The 27876-nt window shown below is 45.1% G+C and overlaps 1 protein-coding gene across 4 annotated transcripts; it reads right to left on the bottom strand.

Annotated features, from left to right (window-relative positions):
- Positions 1-447: 447 nt before the first annotated feature.
- On the bottom strand, positions 448-27876 carry DHDDS (dehydrodolichyl diphosphate synthase subunit; the record flags this gene model as incomplete). 4 transcript variants are annotated; one of them, XM_084243009.1, is made up of 8 exons in its annotated part: positions 448-854; positions 6966-7073; positions 10233-10347; positions 19457-19558; positions 20119-20235; positions 22917-23059; positions 25393-25509; positions 27814-27876. In XM_084243009.1, 8 exons carry the CDS (start codon positions 27874-27876, stop codon positions 615-617), a joined length of 1005 nt encoding a protein of 334 aa, XP_084099135.1. In that variant the 3' UTR covers positions 448-614. The 4 variants fall into 4 exon arrangements, with proteins under 4 accessions (XP_084099135.1, XP_084099136.1, XP_084099137.1 ...); XM_084243010.1 differs by having other exon boundaries at positions 448-851; XM_084243011.1 differs by lacking the exon at positions 19457-19558 and having other exon boundaries at positions 448-851.

Genomic DNA, 27876 nt, shown 5'->3' with positions numbered 1-27876 from the left:
CTTTCAGTGAGCAATCAGCACTGTGTGGTGGGAGGGGGTAGAGATTCAATAGCAAATCCCAGGTGGAGAGCCAAGGGGAGGAGCAGCAGATGGGCAAATTTTCTTTCAGTCTCTCCCTCCCCTTCCTTGCCCAAATAACGCTGGCTGCCTATAAGCTATTTACCAGCAGATCCAAGGTGGAGCCAAATCTTTTGTGAAAGTCGGTTGGAAGGCTAAGATGGATGGGTTGGGGAGACCTAAATTTCCCGCAATTCTGCGTTAAAGGATGTGCTGGTGGAAAAGAAAGTGCATCCAGGAGCATCGTTGTGGTGACAAAGGCAGAAGGAGCAGGCACCAGCAGAGTTAGGGCCCCCTGCTCTCCAAACCTACTGGTGACCAGGGCTGGGTTTAGTGTACTGTTGGAGAGTCATCCTCAGCCCTCCCCAGGCGCCTCCCCACTGTCCCAGGCAGCCCAAAGGTATTGGTGGCCAGCAGATCTGGCCTCCAGGGCTCCCCTGCCAAGCAAAGGGAACACAATTCATCATCAGGAAGGAGTTGCCTTTCACCAAGAAAAGAAAGGGGAGTGGAGCCCTGGAGGCAGAGGGCAGGGCAAAGTGGCAGGAGGCCAGCCTCACTCAGGCTGATGCGGTGCCCAGACGTGCCAGCCAGTCAGCCCGCTTGAGTTCCAAAGCCTGCAGGAAGCCCTGGACCCGCTCTTCCCGTCTGGCCGAGAGTTTGTGCAAGCGTGTCCGTCGGAGCTGGGCGTCCCCACTGGCCTGGAGCCCCTCTTGCAGCAGCTGCTCTGTCACTGCAGCCTGGTCCCTCTCCAGCTGCTGCCTCTTCCGCTCCTCTGCATACATGTCTCGGGCCTTCTGCTAGAGAAAAGTGGGGATTGGGGTGGGGAGATCATTTTTAGGTGTGGGTGAACTGGGATGGGGGAGGCAGGGGGGTGGGACACAGTGTGGCCAGGAAGTGTCCCATGGGTGATGCCCATACTGTGCAGGCAGGACAGTGGCAGTTCTGGGCCCACCTTGGTTTGGGGCCGGAAATCTCTGCATTTCTTGATATTTGCCTCAGGTGAGCACTTGGAAGGGAACCCAGCAAATGTGGATCTGACTTCCAGCTCTCCTACCAACTAGCTTTGTGGCTTTGGGCAAATCCTCTCCTAACCTCATTTCTTCATCTGTAAAGTAGGGGCTGTGCCTACCTTGAAGAGTGGTTTTAAGGATTAGAGATAATATATGCAAAACCCCCTTCCAGCACATTAGCAGGCTCTCAGACAAACAGCAAATTTTCAAGTTAATTCTTTTCTCTGCAGCAAGGAAGGTCCTATTCCTGCCTGGGGCATGCCCATCAGGTCATTTCCTTTGGTTTCCCAGGTCACTCTGAAGGTGCCATCCTCCCAGCTGCCTAAGCTACTATCTGGAGTTTGACTCCATACTTGCCTCCCGTGTGAAGATCAGCCTGACACCTGCAGCAAATGACCCTCTAGTGAGCCCCCTGAGAAGCAGGTTCTGCTCTCTTAAGCCACTTACTGCATTCTGCCTGGTAGAACAGGTATTAGTGGCAAGTCCATGTTTTCTGTTAGAAAAATAAGCCCCTGAAGGCTCTCCGTAGAGCCCCCAGGGCGCCTGGAATCACCTCCGACACCAGTGAGCTGCTCCCTGGCAGCACTTACAACTGTGTGTCTCCAGACAAACTAGACTCCTAGAGGGCAGACTGGCGCTTGGGCACCCTGTCTGAGTGAAATAGTCAATTCATCTCACCCTGTGGTCCTAGGAGGAAAGGGAGGATATTCCTGGCACAGGAGAGGGGAAAATCCCTGGGGAGCAGAACTAAGGTCTCACTACGCCTCTCTGATGCTTTCCTTTCCTGCCTCTCTAACTGGCCTTTGTCCAGGGCACCTCCTGCCAAGCCTGTTTCCACGTGTGAGAAACTACGCTTTGCTGCTGACCTGGTATCCTATTCCTAACCACATTCTGCTTGCACTAACGGTCTCTGTGTACGGCTCTGTGTCCTACTCAGCCTGCAAATGCGTGGACTGCTCTGTCTTCGTCACTAAAGGAATACATTCCATGGGCACACATGAAGCACACAGAGCTTGCGAGAAATTTTCTATCCCTGGGAAACACACAGAGGCTCAGAGTAGGGGGGTGATTTGCAAGTGTCTCAAGTCCTCTACTACTTCGCCGAGGTCTGGACAGAGGCTTTAGGCCTTAGGTTTCAAAACAATTGTTAGCCAGTGACAAGTCCTGTCAGTCTCATCTGCCGCATCAACATGCCCAGCCAGGCCAGCAGCACTGCGTAAGACAGAGCGCCTCCTTCTGGAAACAAGATGCCCTGACGTGCCCCCAGAGCCTCCCTGCCTGGAGAGACATATTGGAGACAGAAAGAGCAGATGCCAAGTGTCTGTGGAGATAGCAGTCTGATGAAGAGCCCAGAGACAAATGGCATGAGTGACACTGACCACAGTTCTCTGAAAATGAGCCCCGTCCCAGCACTGCACTCCGCACCATGCCCGCACTGGCTCATCACAAACTGTGAGGCAGGTGTGCATCTCCTCATTACTCTTCATTTTACAGATGAGGAAAATGATACTCTGAAGGGTTAAGTAACTGTCCAGTCAATCATACGGCTAGTAGGCAGTGCCATGATTCAAAGCCAGGAATGTCTGATACAATAGCTCAAGCTTCTAACTTCTGAGAAGCTAGTGACTACCTGAAAAGCACTGGAAATGAAATGGTCGATTGATCCAGCCTGGTGTTTAATCTCTGACAGATGCATCAAAGTAGGTTTTAGGGGAACATGTATCTTCTCCCTCTATTATAGCAGCTTTACAGATTAGGTGGACTAAACACTACCCATCTCTGTCAATGACCTCGCATGGACCAGCCATCCACGCTGTCTGTAGCTGAGGGTCAGCTGCTCTGCACTGCCACCCTCCCCTTCACCACCCCGTTTTCCTACCTGCTGCATCATAATCTAGATCATCTCCCTTTGACAGTTCCTATTTTCTAAGAATGATGGGTGGCCACTGGGAGCCTGTCATGCTTCCTTCAGATAGCAAGGTCTCGCCCCCAGCAGCCTGCAGCTGAGTCCCCGCTCTCCTTAGCATCTGTCAGCTGCCCGGTCCAGCACCCAGCTTGCTGGCCTCTGCCCTGGCTTCTTCAAGAACAGGGAGACACAGGGCTGGACTTAGAGACAGAGAAGCTCAGATTCTAACAATGGGAATTGGGAAGATAGCGCCAGAGCACAGACATGAATGTAGGAGACCGGAGGGCATGGGAACAAGGAACCATGAAGAGTCCAGTACAATCATGAGACAGTAATGTAAAAAGGAGAAACTGGAAAGATCAACCTTCTTTTCTAAGGCCAGACTGGCTGGGATATTGTTAGTCTGGATTCTACCTTTAGTATTCTGCTAATATTCTAGATTTTCTAAAAAAAAGGGCTTTGAGAACTCCTGAGGAAAAAAGCCAGACAAAGACCCTGAAAAGGTTTAGGACAGTCAATAGCTCTATTTTAACTTTGGTTTCCTCACTCTAAAACAGGGGCCATAATCGTACCTACTTTGTAGCACCACACAGGGTCTACGGAAAGGGTGCCTGACACATGGTAAGAGCTCAATAACTGTCTGCAATATATTTGGTACCTAATATATTAATAGGTACCAAATGGAACTCCTAGCAGTTGTCTTTAAACACATTCTACCCCATTCCAGGAAATAGCAAAACTATTGACACACTGCCCAGGCCCAAACCTAAGTGTCTTGGTTCCTAATAACATTAATACCTGCATTCTTTTTCTTTTTCTTTTTTTTTGGCACTCATTTTTTCTTAATCCTACAACACATAAAAGGGGTTTCAGAACTGCAGCATTCACATCACTACTAGCAGTAAATCTCATCAGTAAGTTCTAAGTCTGCTTTCCCGTTTGTACCCTCCTTGTGCTGTATCCCACTAAAGATGTGTACTCACAGAAGCTGTGTTTGAGTAACTTAAATCAATTCCTTTCTCTGGGGGTTTCACTTGCTTCCCTTATATTTGTCTCTCGCCTCCCAGCCCATTCAGCCTCCCTTTTCCCTATAGCACCAGCCCACTGTCCATCTCTAGGCAGTCTGTCACCTGGACTCTGGTCTCGACTCCTGCCCCCTGAAAATCCTGAGTGATTTTGCAAAATGTAAATTAGATCCTGTCATTTTCCCAATGAAATTTCTTCAGACTTGTCGCCATGGCCTATAAGACCCGATTCCGATCGGAGACCCGCTCCCATGCAGCCTCACCACACATGCATCTCCCTTGGCACTCTGGTCTCTCCTTTTGTTCTTCCAAGACCCAAACATTACCACCTCAGTATTCTTGCATTCGCTGTTCCCTTTGCAGAAAATAAGTCTCTTCTCCCAGATATTCATGTTCAGCTACTCCTCATATTTTACATCATGGCTTAAAACCACGTCCTCAAGGAGTCCTTTCTTGATTGCTCAATTCAGTACCTCTTGCTCTCCGTTACTCTCCAGCACATTACTCCATCTTGATCACCTCATGATAACCTGGAGTTATACACCTATTTACTTGTTTATTACTTAACTCCTCAATTAAGAAGACATTCCATGAAGACAGGGATCTTTTCAGGCTGGCTTAGTGCTACATCTCCTGTGCCTGATATTCCAGTGCCTGAATCATGCTAGGTACCCAATAAATATTCACGGAATATATGAAACTTGAGGTAACTTCTTTGTCATGTGGGAAGATATTTAAAAAACCCTTCTGGGCAGACAAATAAGAGACAAGAAAACCCAAACACAAAAGCTCATGCACCATGATTCTCTGGTTTCATATGAGGCATGCACCAAGATTCTTTGGTTTCATGCAGTTTATTCTCACTTTACAGACATAATTCTAACAGCTTAACCAACTGCTTTCCTTGCCTGTAGCTGATTTAAACCAGTAAATAGGAAGAGAAGGGAGAGAAAAATGCTGTCAATTTTAGCCACTTACAGCAGTAGGAAAAGAAAGGAAGGACAAAGAAAAATATACCAGCGCCGAGTATTTTGGGATCATCTAGTCTAGTGTAAACAGTCTCACCCTTCAAGGGCATGGCTGTAAAGTGAAGTGATTAAAGATGGTAGTCTCCGTTACCATTATTAGCATCATTAGAATGTGATTATTCTAATCACCACCATTATTAGCAAGTGCCTGGTGTATAGTAGGTGTCAATGAATTCTGTACAAGACATTTCAGAAAGTTTTGTTACAAAAGGATGAAAAAGTTTTAGTTTTAAAAGAGAGCTTTGGTCATGTGGGAAAATGTGATACTCATTCCTCACTGTCGGTGGACAACCGAGGCTGCTGTTTTTCCTTTCACTTGTACTCAGTGTCCTCTTTCAATTTCTGCTTAGGCTAAATGATCAAATGCATGATTTCATGATTTTATTGACATTCCAGGAGCTTCAGACTTGGGATTCAGGGACAGATTTCAAGGGTATGTGAACTCCCTGTTTCAGTGATAAGTCCAAGCAAGATACCATGTGTCTGAGTGTTCAAATTCTCCAAGGGGACAGAGAAATCCAGACTTACATCAGTGTCTCCCCTTGGCCATTACACTCCAGACTTAAGAAGCAGCACCAGCTCTGGGTTTAAAATTCAGTGGCTTGGGAATAGTTACTCTGCCCTCTGTCCCCATATCTGATAAATGAGGACACAAAACCTGCTGGATTGTTGGGAGGGTTAAATAAGAAACGCACATAGAAACATCTAAGAGCCTGAGTAGAGCCTCAACATCTTAGCCATCACCACATGCACTGCTATTCTTAAGTCCTCATCAGATGCAGGAGACTCTGCCTCCTGATGAGACCTGTTTCAAGATGTAGTGATTAAAATTAAACATAGAGGGCCTCCCCCATGGCGCAGCGGTTGAGCGCTGGGTTGCAAAGCTGCCCGCAGCCTCTGCAGCACCGGTTCAATCCCTGGCCACTGGGCGAGGGTCCCACATGGTGCGCAGACCTCTCCTGCCGCCCGTAGCTCCCCTCAGCAGTGTACTTCGTCGGTCTGCCTGTTTTGCTCCCCCCTCTGGCTTTGGTGAATTCTCTCACCCTCCCGTGCTTCTGATTGTACCCAGTGCTTGTGTAAATAAATAAATCTTTAAAAAATAATAAATTAATTAATTAATTAAATTAAATTAAACATAGAAGTTCAAGTCTTGGCAAGCCTTTCTACATAGACAGTGTTATTTTTTCCTTAATCCCTTCTGGAAGAGGCTTGGATTTTGTATACTTCCAGTTCTATGATCTTTTAGTAGTCTAAAAGGGGAATAATGGCTCATTTCTCCGAGAAGTCTTTCCTGGGCTTCTGTAGTAAAGAGATTAAAGACTTTTAACTTGAATCCCAGTTATGTCTTTTATTGGCTATGTGTTTTTTTTTTTTAATAATTTTTTTTAATAGAGGCATGTTTTATTTATTTATTTTATTTGTTTGTTTGTTTTGTTTATACATGCACTGGGTACAGTCAGAAGCGCGGGAGGGTGAGAGAATTTACCAGAGCCAGAGTGGGGAGCAGAGCAGGCAGAAGGACTGAAGTACACTGCTGAGGGGAGCAGCGGGCGGCAGGAGAGGTCTGCGTGCCGTGTGGGACCCTCCTCTTGTGGCCGGGGAGCAGCCGGGGATCGAACCGGCGCCGCAGAGGCCGCGGGCAGCTTCGCAACCCAGCAGCGCTCAACCGCTGCACCACCGGGGAGGCCCTGGCTATGTGTTCTTAACGAAGTAATTTCTTTTTGATTTATTCATTTGTGTAAGTGGGGTTAACAATACCTTCCTCACTGGCTTCCTGGGCATATTAAATGAGACAGTGGATGACACACTAGTGGCGGTAACTATCACTATTAGCACCATCATTAACATGCTTATTAACAAGTGCCTGGAATAGCCGGTGGTCCAGCAATGCCACCCTTTTCTTCTACCCCATCCAGTTAGGTGAGCCCTGGACTCCTACCTGAAGCATGCTATGGTTCATCTGGAACTGCAGGATGGCTTCACAGAGGTTCCAAAATGTGTATTCTGGCCACAGAATGGGTTGGAACACCAGGCAGGAGTGGGAGGTCTAGGAAAGTTGGGGAGGAAGAGAGAATGATTTAGTAACATGTTGCTGGGACATCCTGGTCAGGCTTCCAAAGAAGGGGCAGGCTGAGCAGGATCCAGAGCCGAGATGAGATGGCACAGGCATCCTGCACTGCAGCTGCTGCTGCCAGCCTTGACTCACTCTCTAATGGGGCAGCGGTCATCTGAGGCAGTTAGATCACCTGCCTGTAGCAAGGCAGAACTAACATGAGACTAGATCAACATTTCCACCAGGATTTTTCTAAGAGCCAATTTTAGGACTATGAAATAACATCTGGATTATGTTATTGGCTGTTGGCCCTTAGAGGTCATCTGGGAGACACACTGATAAAAGTCAGCAACAAACAAATGGTAGTTGCCACTGTTATTTTTAAGTACAGAGTATGGCACAGTAGTTAAGAGCATGGGCCCCGGGGCCAGACTGCCTAACTCTGAATTCTGGCTCCACCATTTACTATCTATTTGGTCTCCCTGGGTCTGTTCCTGCAACTGTAAAATAGGGTAGTAAGAATAACTAGTTTTCAGGGGACTATGAAAATGAAACAAGCGAATGTACATAAACAGAGCACAGAGTCAGGTGAACTTTAATAATAAACACTGACGTAAGAACTCTTTTTGGAACATTCTTGACAGCCACTGTTTGATATCTATAGTGCTAGGGAATTCAGCATGCATGGGGGGGTAACTTGAGTTGTCAGATAGCTTGTTATGCTAAACCAGTGCCATCTTCCCCATTTTTAACCAAAGTTTCAGGTCTTTTCTCTGTAATGTTTGTTTCTTCTCCAAAGTGACATTCTTTTCAATGTTTGAAAGCTAGACTAGAACTGACACTTATCTGTTCCCAAGAATGTGTCTTTGTCTACTAGCTCTAAGTTTTAAGACTGTAGGGATCATTTCTGACATGGTCACTTCCATATTCCCCCCACAAAGGAGGAATCAACATTTTTTTTTTTTTAAAAGATTTATTTATTTACACAAGAACCAGGGTATAGGCCAGATTCGCGGGAGGGTGAGAGGATTTACCAGAGATAGAGCGGAGAACAGAACAGGCAGAAGGACCGAAGTACGCTGCTGAGAGGAGCAACGGGCACAACAGGAGAGTTCTGCTGTGCCATGTGGGACCCTCGCAGGCCGGCCAGGCATCAAACTTGCGCTGCAAAGGCTGCGGACAGCTTCACAGCGCTGTTCTCAACTGCCTGCAACACCAGGGGAGGCCCGGACCTCAACATTCTTTCCTGAAAGAATCAACTGTGACCATGCTTCCTTTTTTCAAACCACAATCCTTCACTCACTCCCTGTAGGCCATGATTTCCAGATTCCTTGCATATCCAGGTTGGGCACTTCTTGTTAGTGCTCCAGTTTACCAACTCAGTTTCTTAAAACTCAGTGCCCAGAAGCTAAACGACCGACATGTGATCTGACCAGCAGAGTGTGCTGCAGAATCACTAGCTGCACATTATACCTTTTTCAAATCTAGTAAAGACTGAAAGTATATTTAGTAGCTAAATCTTGTTCACTTTTAAGATTATGGTCCAGGGCTTCCCCAGTGGCACAGCAGGTTGAGCGCCACGCTGTGAAGCTGTCTGCAGACTCTGCAGCGCGGGTTCAATTCCCAGCTGGCCAGGGAGAAACCCACATGGCTAGGCGGATCTCTCCTGCCTCGCTGGCTGCTCCCCTCAGAAATGTCTTTGGTCTGTCTGCCTGTTCTGCTCCCCACCCTGTCTCTGGTGAATTCTCTCACCCTCCCGTGCCTCTGACTGTACCCCAGTTCTTGTATAAATAAACAAATCTTTTAAAAAATAATAAGCTTATGGTCCAGGGCCTCCATGGTGGTGCAAGGGGTTAAGCACCACACTGTGGAGCAATCTACAGCCTCTGTAGCACTAATTCAATCCCTGGCCGGCTAGGGAACAACCCACATGGTGCAGCAGACCTCTCCTGTCTCACCCTCTTGCTCCCCCTCAGCAGTTTGTTTTCAGTCAATCTGCCTGTTCTGTTCCCCACTCTATCTCTGGGGGATCCTCTCACCCCCCGCATCTCTGGCCTGTACCCCAGCTCTTGTATGCATTAATAAATAAATCTATAAAAAAAAATAGATTATGGTCCATTAAAATTTCTGGTGCTTTCATGCAATTTGCAGCAACATGGATGGTGCTGGAAGGGATCATGCTCAGTGAAATAAGCCAAAAAGAAAAAGAAAAATACCGATGATCTCACTCATAGCAGGAATCTAGAAAACTTAAATAAGGGACCAGGAAAATGAATAACTATAAGAAAGTGAAAATCAAAATCAACAAAAAACTATGAACCAGAGACACTTTTTGGGGGGTGGGGGGCGGGAGGGGAAGGATTGGGGTCAGAATGGGGGGGGTTGCAATTGTATGGGGAATATAAAAATAAAATTTATTATAAAAAAAAAAATTTCTGGTGCTTTATCATGTAACCTGCTTCCGAACTGAGTCTCTCTCCTCCAACCTCTGCCTGAACAAGGACGTCTCCTAGCCATGTGCTTTTCAGGGCCAAGTTAACAGGTGATGGAAATAAGCAAAACCAAACTTATTTGGATATAAGTGTTTGGGGACAACCTACAGCAGGGTAACTGAGTTGAGGCAATGGCTGGTCCCTGAGAAGGTGTCTGCATACAGTTTCTGTCCCTTGTGAACTGTGTTAGCATAGCTGGGGGCCTTTATTCTGAAGGAGAGAGACTAGTAACCTCAAGGTCAGGTTTTAGCCCTGAGATGCTGGGACACTGAGCAGATCACCAGCGCAGCAACTTATGCTCAGAGACATAAGGTGCAAGTTGCGTTTTCTGAACAAGGGCACACGTGAAGTTTTCAGTATGGCTGGATAGCCTTGATTCTTCCTCCAGGCTGGTGACCTTGCACTTTAAAGAGCAAGACCCACACAGGCTCACAAAGCCAGGGACTGATGAGAAAGGGAGAGAAAATGTTATCTGGTACAGCCCAGACACATTTCCCCAGATTTCAATCACGCCCTCCCTGCTCCCCAACGCCCCTGCCCCACCCATGTTCTCAGGTGCCCACATGGCTAGGAGTGGGGATGAGCTTCTCTAATCTATTCTGTGGGTGTGGTTGCAGTGTTCAGGCAGATGCAAACAGAATGGGAGTTGGAAACTACCTACTTGCCAGAGCAGGAAGTCACTGAGCCTCACTTCCCCAGAAGTCCGTATCAAGATGTCGGGGTGAGGAGAGTGGTTGGTGTAGAGGCACTTATCCAGCAGAGACTCAGAGACGTCACTAGAGTGGGGAGGAGACAAAGATAAGCACGCATCTCTTTTTGTGTTTCGCACGGTGATCGTCCTAACACCAGGCTCCCCAGTTTACAGAACACCATCAAATACGCGAGCCAACATTACTAGGTGGGCAGAGGGTCTCAACAAATGTTTCACAAATGAACGATTGTAATCCTTATCACCTCATAACATTTCTTTTTTTTTCTAATTAGTTTTTAAAATTTCTTTTACATCATTCATTTTTAAACAATATTTGCTTCCACCCACCCCCTTAGGACCTCATAACTTATTTCTATCCTCATTTTATAGATAAGGAAATAAAGGTTCAGAGGATGAATAATTTGCATAGTCATTTAGTTATAGACCTAAAATCAGATGTATACATTAGAATGTGCTGTCCTTCATTAAAACTATCTTATTTTTTAAAATGTACCCACCACATGACCCAGCAATCTGATAAAATGCTATACAACTGCTTTTTTTTTTTCCCAAGATTTTTAGAATTTTATTTATACAAGAACCGGGGTACAGGCCAGATGTGCGGGACAGTGAGAGGATTCACCAGAGACAGAGCGGGCAGCAGAACAGGCAGATGGACTGAAAACACTGCTGAGGGGAGCAGCGGGCAAGATAGGAGAGGTCTGCCGCACCATGTGGGTATCTCACCCGCTGGCCAGGATTGAACCCGCGCTGCAGAAGCTGTGGACAGCTTCACTGCGCCGTGCTCAACCACCTGCACCACCAGATGAGGCCCTATACAACTGCTTTTAATAAAAACAACTCTAGGGGCCTCTCTGGTGGTGCAGGGGTTAAAGTGTCAGTGTATTGAGCTATTCCTGGTCACTGAAGCATGAGTTCGATCCCTGGGCAGGGAGCTAACCCACATGGCACAGCAGACCTCTCACATCTCACCTGCTGCTCCCCTCAGCAGTGTATTTTAGTAGCTCCGCCTGCTCTGCTCCCTACTCTGTCTCTGGTGAATCCTCTCACCCTCCCACACCTCTGGCATACACCCCAGTTCTTGTATGCATAAATAAAAATAAATCTTTGGGAAAAAAAAAGACAAATCTAAATGCACTGATGTGGAAGGATGTCAAAGATCTAATATTAAGCGATAAAGGCATGTTTCTGAAAACATAAGTGTAGAAAACATATACAAATTCTATCTCTCAAACACACATGTAAACATGTATGCATGCATGCATGTATGTACATACATACAAAGAACAAAGTCTAGAAAATGAAAATGCATACACTGCAAAAATGAAAAATGATGTAAGAATTATATAAAGTAAAAATAAATTTAAAAAAAAGAAAGACACCACACAATGAATGGTGATTACTTCTGAAAGGTCAGATAAAAGGGAAGGGAAAGATCACCTCTTTTTACTTTATGTGTCTTTGTTATTGCTTGAATTTAGTATGAAGAACATTTTTTAAATTTTAAAAGTCATATGGACACTTGAAACACTGCAAAAAACCCACATTACTAAGGATTTTTCAAAACAACATAAGCGAGCTTCCTGTGTTTGATAAGTTTTCCCAAGTAGACATATTCAGAAAGGAGATGGGATTAGGAAACTGGGAATTGACAGCATTTATCTGAAGTAAGACTTTCCATGGAAAGAGGGTTTTTGCACAGCTGGTACCTGTTGACTCCAAGAACACTGTTTATCTGCCCTACCCAGAGCTACCCAGAGGCCAAATTAAGAATCTCCAAGTGGTAAGATTTGCATCTCAGGGAGGGTCCAGAAGATAATCTATTTCTTGGTGGGAACATGCTTGTGGGAGCATAACCAAAAAAGCAGAGATCTGGGCTGACTGTTCAAAATGAGACACTTCCCAGCTGTGTGCCTCTGGGTAAGTTACTCCATTTCTCAGGTATCCTTGTGCAGATGAGAGAGATTTACTTCTGTATTGTCACATGGGAAACAATATTCATTTATGACCAGGCAATAGGAAGATCTCTGGTTCAGTAACCAACAGCCTTCTCTCATAACATGGTCTTAATTCTCCAATTAAGATAGGAGAGATCCCGTATAAATGACAGAATTTCTCAGGTCTCGTATCTTTGAAATGGGCACATCTGTCATCATATTTACGTATCACCTTATAGGTAATTGTAAGGGTCAAACCAAATGAAGTAACAAATTTGAGGTTCCCTGAGAACTATAAAGGGCTATGTACAAAGAAGAAGAATAAAGAATATAACCAGTCCTAACTGGTATGTCTCAAATTGTCTGCTCTACCTGTTTCTACCAGTGGGCAGAATTCTTACCCAAAATGAAATAACTCTTAAGTAGGGAAAGATAAACTATCAAAATGAAAACAGAACATCTGTACTTCAGACAATAAAAGCCTACAACAAATGACATTATTGGTCTACATGGAGGCTTTTAAGAAATACTATTAATATTTATTTATATATTAAACATTAACATGAATTAATATAATGTAAAATCTAAAATAATGTCATGTAATAAATGTATAATGTAATGACTTATAAAATTCAATAAATATAAGTATATATTAAATATTAAGTTTGATTTATGACTATTAAATCAAAGTAAAACACCAATTTTTACCTCCAAAATTAGAATAGTTAACATAAAAATATATTGGTGGGCCTCCCCGGTGGCACAGCGGTTGAGCGCTGGGTTGCAAAGCTGCCCGCAGCCTCTGCAGCGCGGGTTCGATCCCCGGCTGCTCCCCGGCCACTGGAGGAGGGTCCCACATGGCGCGCAGACCTCTCCTGCTGCCCGTTGCTCCCCTCAGCAGTGTCCTTCGGTCCTTCTGCCTGCTCTGCTCCCCGCTCTGGCTCTGGTGAATTCTCTCACCCTCCCGCGCTTCTGACTGTACCCAGTGCTTGTATAAATAAATAAATAAACAAATCTTTAAAAAAGAAAAAAAAAAGAAAAAGAAACTTTATATAAAAAAAAAAACATAAAAATATATTGGCAAAAATAAAATGAAAGGGTAATATCCAGACCCAGACTCTGAGGAAACAATTCCAAAATGCATACAAGAGTTAAATTCACAGATTTCATTGTAGCATTATTTGTAATGATGAGAAACTGGAAATAGTCTATATGTTTTACTTAACAAGTAGCAGATTGGTTAAGTAAATTAAGACAAGATATATTCTACAGTCATTAAAAGTAATGACATGAGGCATTCTTAAAAACAAGACATGGTATAGTGATCTATTACAACATCAGCGAACAAAGCATCCTTCAGGGTGTAAACTGTTTACAGCATGATTTCTTCTGTTACAAATACTTATAACTGGATTTGTGTTGTAATAAGATGACTCTGGTAGCTGATCACTTCTGATCACTTCTCTTGTCAGAACCAGCTATGCCCTGCACAGAGGCATACAGCTGCAGAGAGGACTTACTTGTGCGTGCGAACTAATGTGACTGCTTATAGTTAAGTCCCTTGACACACTCATCTCTGAACCCGGTTCTTCCAGCACAGGGCCTTCCCCAGACAAAGGATGACTCAATACATGCTTGAATAAGTGAAGGAGCAAATCATTGAAAACAGATCTAAGAAATAATTATTACATATGGTTTCTCTGAATCTGAAGAGTTTATAGGTTAGTAAGTCCTTCATAATGTATTTTAAAACAACCTAGGACTCTTGCTTCCCACTCTGTCTCTGGTGAATCCTCTCAACCCTGCACCTCTGGCCTGTACCCCAGTTCTTGTATGCATAAATAAAACTTTAAAAAAAAAAAGAATATGCACAATAAACTCTTAGTGTAATGCCTACCTCACAGATCCAATAATTAATTTTTTTTAAGATTTATTTATTCATGCATACAAGAATCGGGGTATAGGCCAGAGATGTGGGGGGGAGAGGATTCACCAGAGACAGAGTAGGGAACAGAACAGGCAGACTGACTGAAATACACTGCTGAGGGGAGCAGCGAGGGAGACAGGAGAGGTGTGCCGTGCCATGTGGGTATCTCGCCGGGCAGCCAGGATCAAACCTGCGCTGCAGAGGCTGCGGACAGCTTCACAGCACTGCGTTCAACCGCCTGCACCACCAGGGGCGGCCCAAGATCCAATAATAATTATTACTTTTGCTTTTTTTTTTTTTTTTAAAAAGAGGCATGTATATTTATTTATTTGTTTGTTTGTACATGCACTGGGTACAGTCAGAAGCGCGGGAGGGTGAGAGAATTCACCAGAGCCAGAGCAGGGAGCAGAGCAGGCAGAAGGACCGAAGTACACTGCTGAGGGGAGCAGCGGGCAGCAGGAGAGGTCTGCGCGCCATGTGGGACCCTCCTCCGGTGGCTGGGGAGCAGTCGGGGATCGAACCGGCGCCGCTGAGGCTGCGGGCAGCTTTGCAACCCAGCGCTCAACCGCTGCGCCACCGGGGAGGCCCTACTTTTGCTTTTTTTATTGTGTTATTATTCATTTCAACCTTTCTATACAGCCGTCAGTGTAACAGTGAATGAGAGCACAAGCCCTGAAGCTAGGTTGAAATCATGGTCCCAAGGGTTACCAAGCATGTGAACTTGGACAAGTTACTTAACCTCGCTGTGCCTCAATATTCTAATCTTTAAAATGGGGATTAAGGGCTTACCCGGTGGGGCAGCGGGTTGAGCGCAGCACTGTGAAGCTGTGAGCAGCCTCTGTAGCACTGGTTCGATTCCCAGCCAGCCAGGGAGATTCCCACATAGCAAGGCAGACCTCTCCTGTCTTGCCCACTGCTCCCCTCAGCAGTGTACTTCAGTCCTTCGGCCTGTTCTACTCCTTCTTCTGTCTGTGGTGAATTCTCTCACCCTCCCATGCCTCTGGCCTGTACCCCAGTGTTTGTATAACTACAAAAATCTTTAAAAATAAAATCAAATGGGGATTAAAAAAGTGAAAGAAAAAAAATGAGATTAAAACCAGTACTTCACAGGGTCTGTTTAGGAATTAAACGAAATAATACACACAGAATACTTAGTAAATACCTGACAGAGGATGTTAGCAATTATTATCATCACAATTATTTTAAGAGGAAGACAGGGGATACGGGGCGGGGGGGGGGGGCAAGTCATCAGCAAGGTAATTCAGTGAGTTTATAAACTATCCTCTATGCTCAATCTAATTCCTTCTTTTATAATGTTAGACTCAAAAAATAATGTACTAATATGACCTGGAAATTGTATTCCCTGGAAGAAAGGAAAGTGAGTAGATGGATGGGAGAGATAAGAGAATAGAAAAAGTCCAGCTAGGGCCTCCCTGGTGGCACAGATGGTTGGGCATCACACTGTGAGGCTGTCCGCAGCCTCTGTAGCACAGGTTCAATCCTGGCCGGCCGGGGAGAAACCCACATGGCGCAGCAGACCTCTCCTGCCTTGCCCGCTGCTCCCCTCAGCAGTGTATTTAGTCAGTCTGCCTGTTTTGTTTCCCCTCTGTCTCTGGTGAATCCTCTCACCCTCCCACACATCTGGCCTGTACCCTGGTTCTTGTATATGTAAAAATAAATAAAAAAAAAAAAGTCCAGTTACTGGAATGGTAGTGTCTAACTAGTTAACTCATCGACAAATCCCTAATAAATGCGGATTTGTCTACAGTCGACTGATGCAAAGAGCAGTCTCAGATTCTCATTAGCCCAGTGCAAGCTGAACATGAAGCCCCATGAGCTGGTGGGTTGAGATGAAAGTCTCCTTGCCTTGGTTATCCTACCCAGGCCACTCCATGACTACATAACTGACCCCACGTAGGAAGTATTAAACCATGCAGGGCCAAGAAAATCTTGCTGGGCAAGAAGCCAGAGCTAAAGGTCAGTGGTTACTACAATGTGGTATGAGAATAAAGCATCCTGACTTGGGGTCAAGATCAGATTTCTAGTCCTGGGCACGAAGGCATGTTAAATCTGCTTGCTTAAAAGAGCTTGCTTGCTTGATTTCTAGCATAAACACTTATCCCTTGTCATTATTTTAACATACTATTGAATTCATAGAAAAGGACTCCATGAAACATTAATTGTAAAATACAGTAATATCATAATTATGAACTCGCCCCCCAGACAATTAGAAAATTACCAGTAGCTTGCATCTATTTACATGTCCCTCATCTACTTATGTATTTCATCTCTCTGCCAGGCCCCACTTAAATCTGCTCCTCTTAGCCCCCTGCAACAGTCCATTTTCACCCCACATCTTGACTGGTTCGCTATAGACACTGTTGCTCCAACCGGGGTCCCGTCCCCTCCACACACCAACAAGTTCCCTTTTCTTGCCTTCTGAAATGCTGGCAGCCCTGTTTTCCATCTTGTCTGTCTGGCTGCTCATTCTCTTTTTAATCTTCAGGCTCATTTTTCGTTAACCAGCTGCAGAGAGTTCTCAGAACGCCATCCAAGGTGCTCTCTTCTTCTCACTCACCCCTCAGCTTCCTCTCAGTCTCTCTGTCTCCATTATAGCTGACAAGCAGCTGATCTCCACGCTGACATCTCCATCCCTCTCTCTCAACGGCACATCTCTGCTCAAAATCTGCAGTACAGCCAAAGCCAACTCCTGATCTTCTTCCTCTAACTGGATCCATTTACAGAGTTCCCTAGGCCTTGAAGGGCACCATCTCCCACTGCTTCATAAGTCCAAAACCCTGGCATCACCTTTAACATATCCTTTTCCCAGAGTCTGTCCTTGTCCTTTCAGCTACCCCTACTTCTCTGCTCTTGACAGAATCTGCTGGATCTCTTCTATCATCACCTTAATCCAAGCCCCCTCCCAGGTACTCGCTACTATCGGGCTGTTGGAAAAGTCATGATGCATTATTTCTATGTTTTTCAAATAAAAAACACATCATGACTTTTCCAACAACTCAACAGAATGATTCCAATAGTTTTTCTGCAACCAACAAGCTCCTCAAGCTGTTGCCTTTCTCCAGTTATTGCTTATTCTCTCTTCTTAGGTCAGTTTTCATTTCCTTGGGAGAGCCTTTCTTACCAAGCCGAGCACTCTTAATATAAGTTCTTGTACTATATCGTTATAGCATTTATCACAATTATATTTTGATGCTAATTTGTAAAATCTTTATTAATGTTGGCTTCCCTTACCAGAGCACCACAAGAGCAGGAAATAAGTATTTTTGTTCTTTCTACTGCATTCCCTATGCATAGCAACATGACATGCCTTTAGTTTCACTTAAAAAATTGTATTTGTTGAATGAGCAAGTGACATGTCACAGAAAGACCGCCCAGCCGTTGGGGAAGAGAGGGATCCATAAAATAGCCTTTACAACAGTCTCTTTTTCTTCTTATTTAATCCATTCTTACTGAGCATCGTCTTGATTTTTTATTTTGTTTGCCAGATAAATCAAATTATAAGTAATGCAATCAGAAAAAATCCTGTGTCCCAAGGTCCCGTATAATAGAGATAAAGGACAAGCAGCCTGGAATCAGGCAGCTTTAGATACGAGTTCCAGCTCTGGCACTGATCAACGGAATGACCTTGGGAAAGTCACCTTAATGCTGAGCTCAATTTTCTTATTTACAAAATGGAGAAAAGACCTTGAACATCTAACACATGAGACTAATGACTTAGTAAAATACAAAACACAACACACTGCCTGGGTTGCTTTCCGTTACTATTATTTTAACTATTGCTATTCTTAGTTTACTAATACCATTACCACCAAAGATTACACTAATAATAAGAGAGCTCTAATAATTAGGATTCCACTATTCTGCTAATGATAACAAGTTTCTTTCTGAAAAATACGCTATCGAGCCTCCCTGGTGGTGCAAGGTGTTTAGCACAGCGCCCTGAAGCTGTCCACAGCCTCTGCAGTGTGAGGTTGATCCCCGGCCAAGGAGCTACCCGCATGGCTCAGCAGACCTCTCCTGACACGCCTGCTGCTCCCCTCAGCAATGTGCTTTGGTCTATGTGCCTGTTCTGTTCCCCACTCTGTCTCTGGTCAATCCTCTCACCTCCTGTGCCTCTGGCCTATACCCCAGTTCTGTAATCATAAACAAATTGAAAGAGGGAGGGAGGGAGGAAGGAAGGGAGGGAGGGAGGGAGGGAGGGAGGGAGGGAGGGAGGGAGGGAGGGTGGGAGGGAGGGAGGGAGGGAGGGAGGGAGGGAGGGAGGGAGGAAGGAAGGAAGGAAGGAAGGAAGGAAGGAAGGAAGGAAGGAAGGAAGGAAGGAAGGAAGAAAAATAGCCTCTCTTGGGCCTCCCCTGGTGGAGCAGTGGTTGAGCATTGGGCTGCGGAGCTGCCCGCAGCCTTTGCAACACCTGTTTGATCCCCGGCCACCAGCAAGGGTCCCACATGGCACGCAGACCTCTCCCGCCACCCACTGCTCCCCTCAGCAGTGTATTTCGTTGGTTTGCCTGCTCTGTTCCCCACTCTGGCTCTGGTGAATTCTCTCACCATCCCGCACTTCTGACCGTACCCAGTGCTTGTATAAATAAATAAATAAATAGGGCCTCCCCGGTGGCGCAGCGGTTAAGCGCTGGGTTGCGAAGCTGCCCGCGGCCTCTGCGCCGCCGGTTCAATCCCCGGCTGCTCCCCAGCCACCGGAGGAGGGTCCCATATGGCGCGCAGACCTCTCCTGCTGCCCGCTGCTGCCCTCAGCAGTGTACTTCAGTCCCTCTGCCTGCTCTGCTCCCTGCTCTGGCTCTGGTGAATTCTCTCAACCTCCCGCGCTTCTGACTGTACCCAGTGCATGTATAAACAAACAAAAAACAAACAAACAAATAAATAAAACATGCCTCTATTAAAAAAAAAAGAAAAATGAATGAATGAATAAATAAATCTTTAAAAAAAAAAGAAAGAAAGAAAAATACCCTCTCTCATGAAACTGCACCACGAGAACCCTAAGGGCCAATGCCGCCAAGAAGCTGCATTCCTGAAAAAGCATTCTTAGAACATGGTCAAAGGGCCTGGAGGGCATTGTTTTTTATTGATGTCACACCTTTGCCACCTGCTGTGCCATTTTTTCAAGGCTTCTTGGTGTGTGGAGAACTTCTGAAGCCAAATTTACTAAGCTAATCCCACCCCAACCTTTCTGCATGCACCTCTGATTTGACTTCTGGCCCAAATACATGGCTTAGGAGGGATTTTACAGTTTGGTGCGCTCCTGTCTTCCTGACAAGGCTGAACAACTGGGCTACCTGGGGTCCAGGAGGCCTTGTTCCACTCCCCATGCCATCTCTCTCACGGCGTTGCTGATCTCATGGCGAGATGTGTATGCGAAGCAGACGTTCAGGAAACACCTGCGAGTGGAAGAACCACAAGGGGGCAGGTTACGAATAGCATCACTAACTGGATTACAGAGCACCCTTCCCTGGAAGAGCAAGCACATACCAAAATGCTGACTGTGGATTCCTCTGAAAAGAAAGACGATGAATTTCTTATGTTTTCCAAAAATAAACATGGTATTAGTTTTGATTAAGAAAAATATTAAATGACCCTTATTACCCTCCTAACCTTCTCCTCCCTGCCAATCAGCTTTCAGAGGATGCAAATCACTGTGAAATTTGCACAAATGAAAATAGTGAGGTAATTTGGTGAGAAGTAAATCCACTGCCAAACCTACATTATCTTCAAGAGCCACATATAATGCAGTCTGGATTACTGAACTCTGCTCCCTCTCTATCCATAACTCAAGGTCAGCCCACCCACGGGTTAAAGGTAGGACAGAAAAATAATTTCTTGAAAGCCTACTGCAATTCCCATCCCCTTCCCTGTCAAGCCTCTTGCATCAAATGCATACTATGCCTCCCTAAAGCTAGCACGGCATCAAAGGACCCTAAGGAGAAATCTGAAAACTTACTTGTTATAGTTCCTGGTAGCCCGCACAGCTTGGGCAATCAGCTCCTGGAGATCCAAGGGCAGCAAGTGGAGATCACCGAGGACTCGGATACATACCCCATGCTTCTGCAGTTTCTCCCTGATTGGGGGGAAGGAGGCAGGGTTGGGACAGAGCACCTGCTGAGCTGGAGAGAGCAAGCAGCTGAGAGGACACTCCACTGCCAGCTGGTGAGCGCTTTCCTGTGTGCCAGGCATGGCCCTACATGTATTCTTCCACTACGTTCCCTTCGACAGCTCTGAAAGGAGTTTCCTACATTCCTCCTTTTATGGCAGGCAACCGAGGCTCACTCAGGATAGTCAGAGGGGATTGCCCAAGGTCATGCAGCCATCAGGTGCAGTGTCAGGACTGAAAGCCATGTCGTCTGATTTGAGAACCCAAACTCTGCCATGCACTGTAACGTATCACGTGTGTTATACACTGGCGAGTTGCATTTAAATGTTCTGTAATATGTTTGTCCCATTTTGACAAATGAATAAACTCCTCAGGGCAGGAGCTGTATTATTAGTTACTTCTGTATCTTCTGGTTAAATGTCATAACGGTGACATCTAAGTGCCAGACACTGGTCTATCACCCCCCTTTCATAGATGGGGAAACTAAGGCACAGGGAGGTTAGGTAATTTGCTCAAGATCAGGCTACTAGAGAGTGGAAAGCCAGAATTTGAAGCTAGGAGTCTGGTCCCCAGAGCCTATCTCCTTAATCACAGCATCACACCACCTGGGTATTATTCCCAAACTTTACCCAGCATGCTAGAATTCACTGTTACCCAACTGTTTCAATGCAAAGGCTATGGAGAAACGGAATGACCAGTACTAGAAAATAGGAGTGTAATATCAAGAGGTATACTGTGGGTTTGGGGTGTCCAGCAGGCCCCAAACACATTTCTTCTCAAGCACATTTCTTCAAGGGTGAATAAAGATCTCATCACCTATTTTTGAGAACCCACTGGAGCTAGTATACAAATGTCTAGTCAAATCAAGGCTAACTTTGAAAAATACCTAGATTCAAGTCCTAGTGCAACCACTTACTGGCTGCCTGACCATGCAGGGTGGCTTGTGCTGAGAGAAGATATGTGAAGATGCTCATTGTCAGCATCAGGCACATGACCTGAGCAAGTCTATAGAGGAGGAGACCTGGTGGGCAGGCAGGAGAATTGGGTTCCTGACCTGGCTTTGCCACCAGTTTGCCATGTGACCCTGGGCAAGCCTTTCTCTTCTTGATGTTAGGCTCCAGTTTTCCAACACATGAAAATGAACAAGGCCAGTGGTTTTCCAACTTTCTTTTAGCCAAAAAACCATTTCTTCAAAGCAAATCTTAAACAAACAGAAGCCAAGTGCAGGAAATAGGTAAATGCACACCAGTATCCTATATCACACTTGCTCTGGGTTCTTTGCACACCCACTCCTCAGAACTGTGGGGTTCTGTGTTGCACTGCTGGAAAACCACTGCTAAAATTTCGTCTCACTCCATCCATGACTTCATGATAACCTCAGACCACTTTCTCTATTACTGACAGATTAGAGCGATCTCAGCAACACCTTTAGGGACATGCATTTTGATCTTTCGGGAACTCTGAGACTACAGAGTAGAAGACAGCTCAGCTCTGGAGTCAGAAAGATCTAGGTGTGCAAGTTACCCCTGCTTAACTGACAGCTATGTGACACAAGGTGTATGCCTAGACTTCTCTAGATTTTTCTTTCCTCCTCTCTACACTAGGCTAATATCTTTCTCATGAGATAAATGAGAATACATGTTAGGTCCAGGGCCTGGCACACGGTATAAGCACTTATAGGAGGTGATAGTCGTGTGAAGTACAGAAGAATTTGAACACCTGGAATATGTCCCATGTCTCCACCCTTCCCCTTGAGTGGGAACTCTGAGTCACATAGGCTTATTGCCAAAGGGAAAAAAAAAAGTAATGTAGTTATGTCCGGGGCAGAGAGTTTCACCATGCTAATGTAGACAAAGAGAAGGCTGCCTAACCTGCCCCCACCCTGACCTGCACAGAGACAGAAGTGCCAGAAGTATTCTAGGCCCAGCTCTGCTAGAACTCTAGGCTCTCTTTCAATCATCTTCCTGGCCTAGTAGGAGGAGAAGCTGGGCAGAGAACCGCTGGAATGAAGCCTTGGACAGTCCTGGCTGCAGACAGTTCTACTGTGAAGCTAACACCCTCCATCCAACTTCCTCTTTGCCCCTTTCTAGATTTGCGACCAAAGCTAAACTAACTGACACCTAAGAGTGTCACTGAAGCTATAGCTAATACTGGGCCTGACGCTTCCCCATAAAGGCCTTTCGTGCATCATCCTGCCCCTTCCGAGAGAATACGCAGGGACTATAGTTAAACTTTAGGGATGAGTGCACAGCAGAAAATGACTTCTTCAACATTTCTTTCACTCTATTCCCCTGGCCACAATTTATTGGCCCTGGGGTAGAAACTGGTTGGTCAATTAAGGCATATGGTTCATTCTGGGGTGCTCTCTTGAAGCAGAGAAATCTGGTCCATAGAGGAAAGGAAGGAAGTGTACGAAGAGAATACACCTAATGGATTTCAAATCTTGGTTTCAGTTTTTCTTGAGGCTGGCTCTACTTGTCCTCAAATTCTGTAAAATACCTCTATTAAAAAATGAGTAAAACCAGCTTAATAATGAGATCAGTGCTAGAATACAGAGTTCCTGAAAGAAGCCTCAGATAAGAAAGTTGAGGGTCAGGGGAAGGATGGAGTGGTGGAAGAACATGCTCTGCCCTCTGACAGCATCTTACTGTTCCTCCATCAAGCGGCTGAACTTCTGCCGGGCCAGATCCATTAGCCCGTCTACCTCACTCTTGGATCGTTTGAAGTTCTCAATGCTGAACGCGTAGACCGTCACCTCTAGGATGCCCAGGTTCAAACACCAGCGCAGAGTCTGAGAGGGGAGAAGGCAAGGAGCTAGGGTACGAGGAAGAGTGGGAAGGGAAATAAGAGATGCCTCGACTCCCACTCAGTGATGAAGGGAGGAGACAGACTTTTCTCCTCCCCAAACCTGGGTAAAGCTAGAATACCAACAGTGCTTCTTTCAGGATAATAAGCCAAACATGCAGAAAGCCATCACTTGAGAAACTAAAAAACATGAACTTAGCGCATCTACTATGCCGACACCACTTTCTTCTGGAAAGAACTCTTTGTCCAGAGAATCAGGATTTTGGTTCTAGTCCCTGTTGCCATCATGCACTTGCTATGTGACTGTCGGCAAATCATTTAATTTCTTTGGGCCTAAGGCTGCTTATCTGTAAAATGGGATCATAATCCATACCTCACAAGGTGGCAAACAAACAATATAAAAACACAAGGTATTATTACTCACAGCATAACTTTGCTATTCAGTAGACTGAGAGGTTGATGAATTATAAGAATAAAAGCAACAAGTACACAGCTGTGTAGAACTTCAGTCTGCAAAGGGTTTTCACATACATTTCATGAGTTCTTCAACAACCACTTGAAAATGACATTATTGTTTCCATACCTATATAAAACTCAGGTGTGGAGAGTAGAAGAAATGTGTCAAAAGTCCACAATGCTACATTCTGAATTCATTATATGAAACTCTAGAATAGCGAAAACTCATCTCTAGTGATTCAGAACTGTGGTTGCCTAGAGAATGAGAAAGAGTTGGTTCAGGGTTTGACTGGAAAGGGACACAAGGGAACTTTCTAGAGAGAGGAAACAGGTGAATGCCACTGTAAAAACTCAAAATCTGTGCATTTCACTATGAAATTTTATCTCGATGTAAAAAAAGGTAAAACTCAGACTTGGTCCTTTGGGGCTGTTCCAACTCACAATCGCTAAAGGTGGAGAACAAAATGGATCTAAGGATAACAGTTTTGAGATGGGGAATCTGGGTGTTAAAGATAGGGGACAGAAGAAAATCCAGCAGAACAGAACAGAGCTAAACAACTGCCTTGCTAATCTTTCAACACACACAGACACACCCTGATTCACTGCTACCTCAGGAAAATTACCAATGAGAAGCTGACACCTGAACGGGTTCTGGCCCTACAGATCTTCCACACATAGAGAGAGACCTCAGCTGGCTCTGATCCAGTGACCTCAGTCGACACGGCTGCTAGCAACAGCTTCGTTCTTTGAGCACTTACTTTATGCCAAGTCCTGTGCCAAAGCTTTCCACTGGGTTGTCTTGTTTAATCCTCAAGTAATCTCCTAAGGTAGACACTATCATTATCTCCTTTTACAGATGAAGAAACTGAGGCAAAGGGAAGTCACATAACTCGCTGGAAGTCACAGAGCCAGGAAGTGGCAGAGTAATAGTACAATGAGTTCTGAGGGACTCCAGAGCTTACATTCCTAAGCACAAGGCAACACTGCCTCTGACCCAGTCACACAGAGCAGCTGCGGGCAACAAGTCTAAAGGCAACCGCTGTGGAGAGAACCCCAACAAGCCTAAAGGCCTCCCCCTATGGAGGGAACCCCACAACTGCTCAAGGCAAAGAACATCACTGCCCTGGCATCGGGCTGTGCTCTTGTGTTAGGGAGCTGAGATATGGGGGCTATAGGCCATATTTCCATTCATGTTGTTAAATGTAATGTTTCCCAATTTGCAATATGCATTAAAATCACAGAATGTTCATGACCTTTGCTTACAGTGATGTCCTGGTTTATCTGGCATATCCCCCAGTTTAAGCACTGAAAGGCCTGTGTCCTGAGAAGTTAGTTGGCCTCAGGCAAACTAGGAAGGAGAGTCACGCTTTGTTTTGCATCACAAATACCACTTCTGAGAACTTATTCTGCAATAATACTATATATAAATGTTTATTTATAAATATCCAATGGAGCAGCTAAACAAATTATGTCACATCCGCATGATAAAATATTTCAAAGTCATACAGTCAAAGTTAAAACACACAGTTAGAAAGGCTATATATCTATCTTGCCAAAATGTCAGGTAAAAATAAGGTTATCAAATTGTAGATGCAACTGTATCAATGCTAAGTCATGTCAGGTCATATCACAAAGACTGGCACAAGGCCCAGAAAACTATAAACTGTGATAGAAAAGACAATTTTGGTGGTAGAAAAGACAATTTTGTTCTTTTTTCTAATATTTAATTTTCTGTTAATGCCAAATGAGATCTACAGTTAGCAAGCAAGCAATAAAACACAAGAAGCTATAAACAACAACACTCACAAACCACAGCAAACACAGGGCCTAGTCTTCCCCTGGGGTTCTGCTACCTATACCCACCTCAGCCAGCTTGTTGAAGCCCTGTGAGTGGCCCTCCTGCCGTTCCACTTGGCACTTCTTGGCATAGCGGCGGTTTCCATCCATTATAAATGCAATGTGTTTGGGCATTGGCCCTGCCTGTGAAGCAAGGTGACAAGGGATGAGCAATCACATACTCTCCAGGGACAAAGGAGACATCACACCCAAGCCAACAGGATTGAGCTAAAACAAAAGCCTTGAGGAAGAGAATTGGGTATTTTGTAATTTTAGTTCAATAAATGGGTAGTAAGCACTTTTACTTATATGTTTATTGAACACTTAGTACCTGCCAGGAACTATACTCCACTTCTTATACTTCATCTTACTTGTTTTTATTATACAACATGTAAAGCAAACAGTATTATCTTCATTTTATAGGTTAAAAAAAGCCTGAGTCTTTGAAAGGTCAAGTGACTTGCACGAGTCATACCACTAAGAAGCAGTAAAGTGGAGATTCAAACTGAGGTCTGTGTGCTTTTAGACTTACTTTTTTTTTTTTTTTTTTTTTTTTTTTTTTTTTTTTTTTTTTTAAATAGAGGCATGTTTTATTTATTTATTTATTTGTTTGTTTGTTTTGTTTATACATGCACTGGGTACAGTCAGAAGCACGGGAGGGTGAGAGAATTCACCAGAGCCAGAGCGGGGAGCAGAGCAGGCAGAAGGACCGAAGTACACTGCTGAGGGGAGCAGCGGGCGGCAGGAGAGGTCTGCGCGCCATGTGGGACCCTCCTCCGGTGGGGGAGCAGCCGGGGATCGAACCGGCGCCGCGGAGGCCGCGCGGTTTCGCAACCCAGCGCTCAACCACTGCGCCACCGGGGAGGCCCCCTAGACTTACTTTTTTTTTTTTTAAAGGTTTTTTTTTTTTTATTTTTTTAACAGAGGCATGTTTTATTTATTTGTTTGTTTGTTTATACAAGCACTGGGTACAGTCAGAAGTGCGGGAGGGTGAGAGAATTCACCAGAGCCAGAGCGGGGAACAGAGCAGGCAGAAGGACCGAAGGACACTGCTGAGGGGAGCAGTGGGCGGCAGGAGAGGTCTGCGCGCCATGTGGGACCCTCCTCCGGAGGCCGGGGAGCAGCCGGGGATCGAACCGGTACTGCAGAGGCTGCGGGCAGCTTCGCAACCCAGAGCTCAACCGCTGCGCCACCGGGGAGGCCCTAGACTTACTTTTAATGACAGGCTCTTTACCACTGCCTTGGTTTCATTCGTCCCCAACTGGAAGGCACAGGCAGGAAACTGATGGGGCAGTGGGATGCAGAGGGCACCTTCCACATGAAAGAGGCACCTGCTCCTCAGTTCTCCCCAACTGCTCTCATAGGAACAGGGACTAGTATTGTTCGAATTTTTTGGTCTAACATCAGAATTTTTACAAAAACTTAAATATCAAGAGCCACTTCACAGCAAATAAAAAAGATATTTTGGGGCCCAAAATATCTTTCCTACCTGCTGTAGGAAAGTGCGCCCACCACAGCAAAAATTCATCCCTTATCTCATTTTCCCTCCACAGAGGGGCTCTTCACTGCTGCTTCCTCCACACCTCCCCAACATTTTCTACTTGCATCCCCTACATGTTGTCTTTAAAAAAAAAAGTCCCAGTCAAGTCATGCAGCATGTTCTTCCCAACACATAACTATAGTGGTTCCCCGAGGAGTTATTGTCCATTTCTAGCTTCCTGAGATCATTTGACATTTGGATGTGTGAGTAAGTGGGTAAGTATAAGGTTTGCTGCCTCATAAATTCACTGCTACCTGCTGTTTGACAACTTGTGGTTGAAAAGCAAAACTGAGCTGAATGGCAAAGATCTCAAATCTGTCATATGCAGAGGATACAACACTGTCATGATTCCCAGAGAAAGAACTAAGGGAATATTTGGGAAAGCAAGGGGCATGTAGGAAATACAGTGACTACAGTCTTTGAATGGCTTAAAGACAGCCCCAACAATACTAAAAACACATGAGACACTTTGCTTAGTGTTTTCTCTGTATGCTTCACTTAACCCTTGAAAATAATAGGGCTTTCATTCATGATTGTATGCCTCCAGGGCCAAAACTCTCTAGCAATATGCTCTACTACCACATCAAATAAAGTTAATTATTCTATCTAAATTCAGAGGTTATTAATAAGAACAATAGATCAAAATTCCAGGGAAACAAATTTCAATTTCTATAAGGAAGATCTAACAATTTATGCTGCTCAGGAGGTCTGGGGCTTCCTGAAAATGTGAGAATTAGAAAAATAAACTGCCAGAGAGGCAGACCTGGAAGTTACCTCCCAATTCCAAGATTCCTTAGTTGCATCACTAAATTTCACTCAACATCATAGCCTGCTCATCTTTAATAAGTTTTGATACAAGATTACCCAAGCGACCAGAAGGCCAACTGATGCTGTGGGTCTCTCCTCACCTTTATGATGTTGGCACAGAAGCGCTCCCAAAATGATAGCTCTCCTTCCTTGATCCATGACAT

This window comes from Talpa europaea (assembly GCF_964194135.1).
Source record: "Talpa europaea genome assembly, chromosome: 9".
In the NCBI taxonomy this organism is placed as follows: domain Eukaryota; kingdom Metazoa; phylum Chordata; class Mammalia; order Eulipotyphla; family Talpidae; genus Talpa; species Talpa europaea.
Note: the sequence above shows the minus strand (reverse complement) of the source record. Positions and strands in the feature narration are given on the sequence as shown.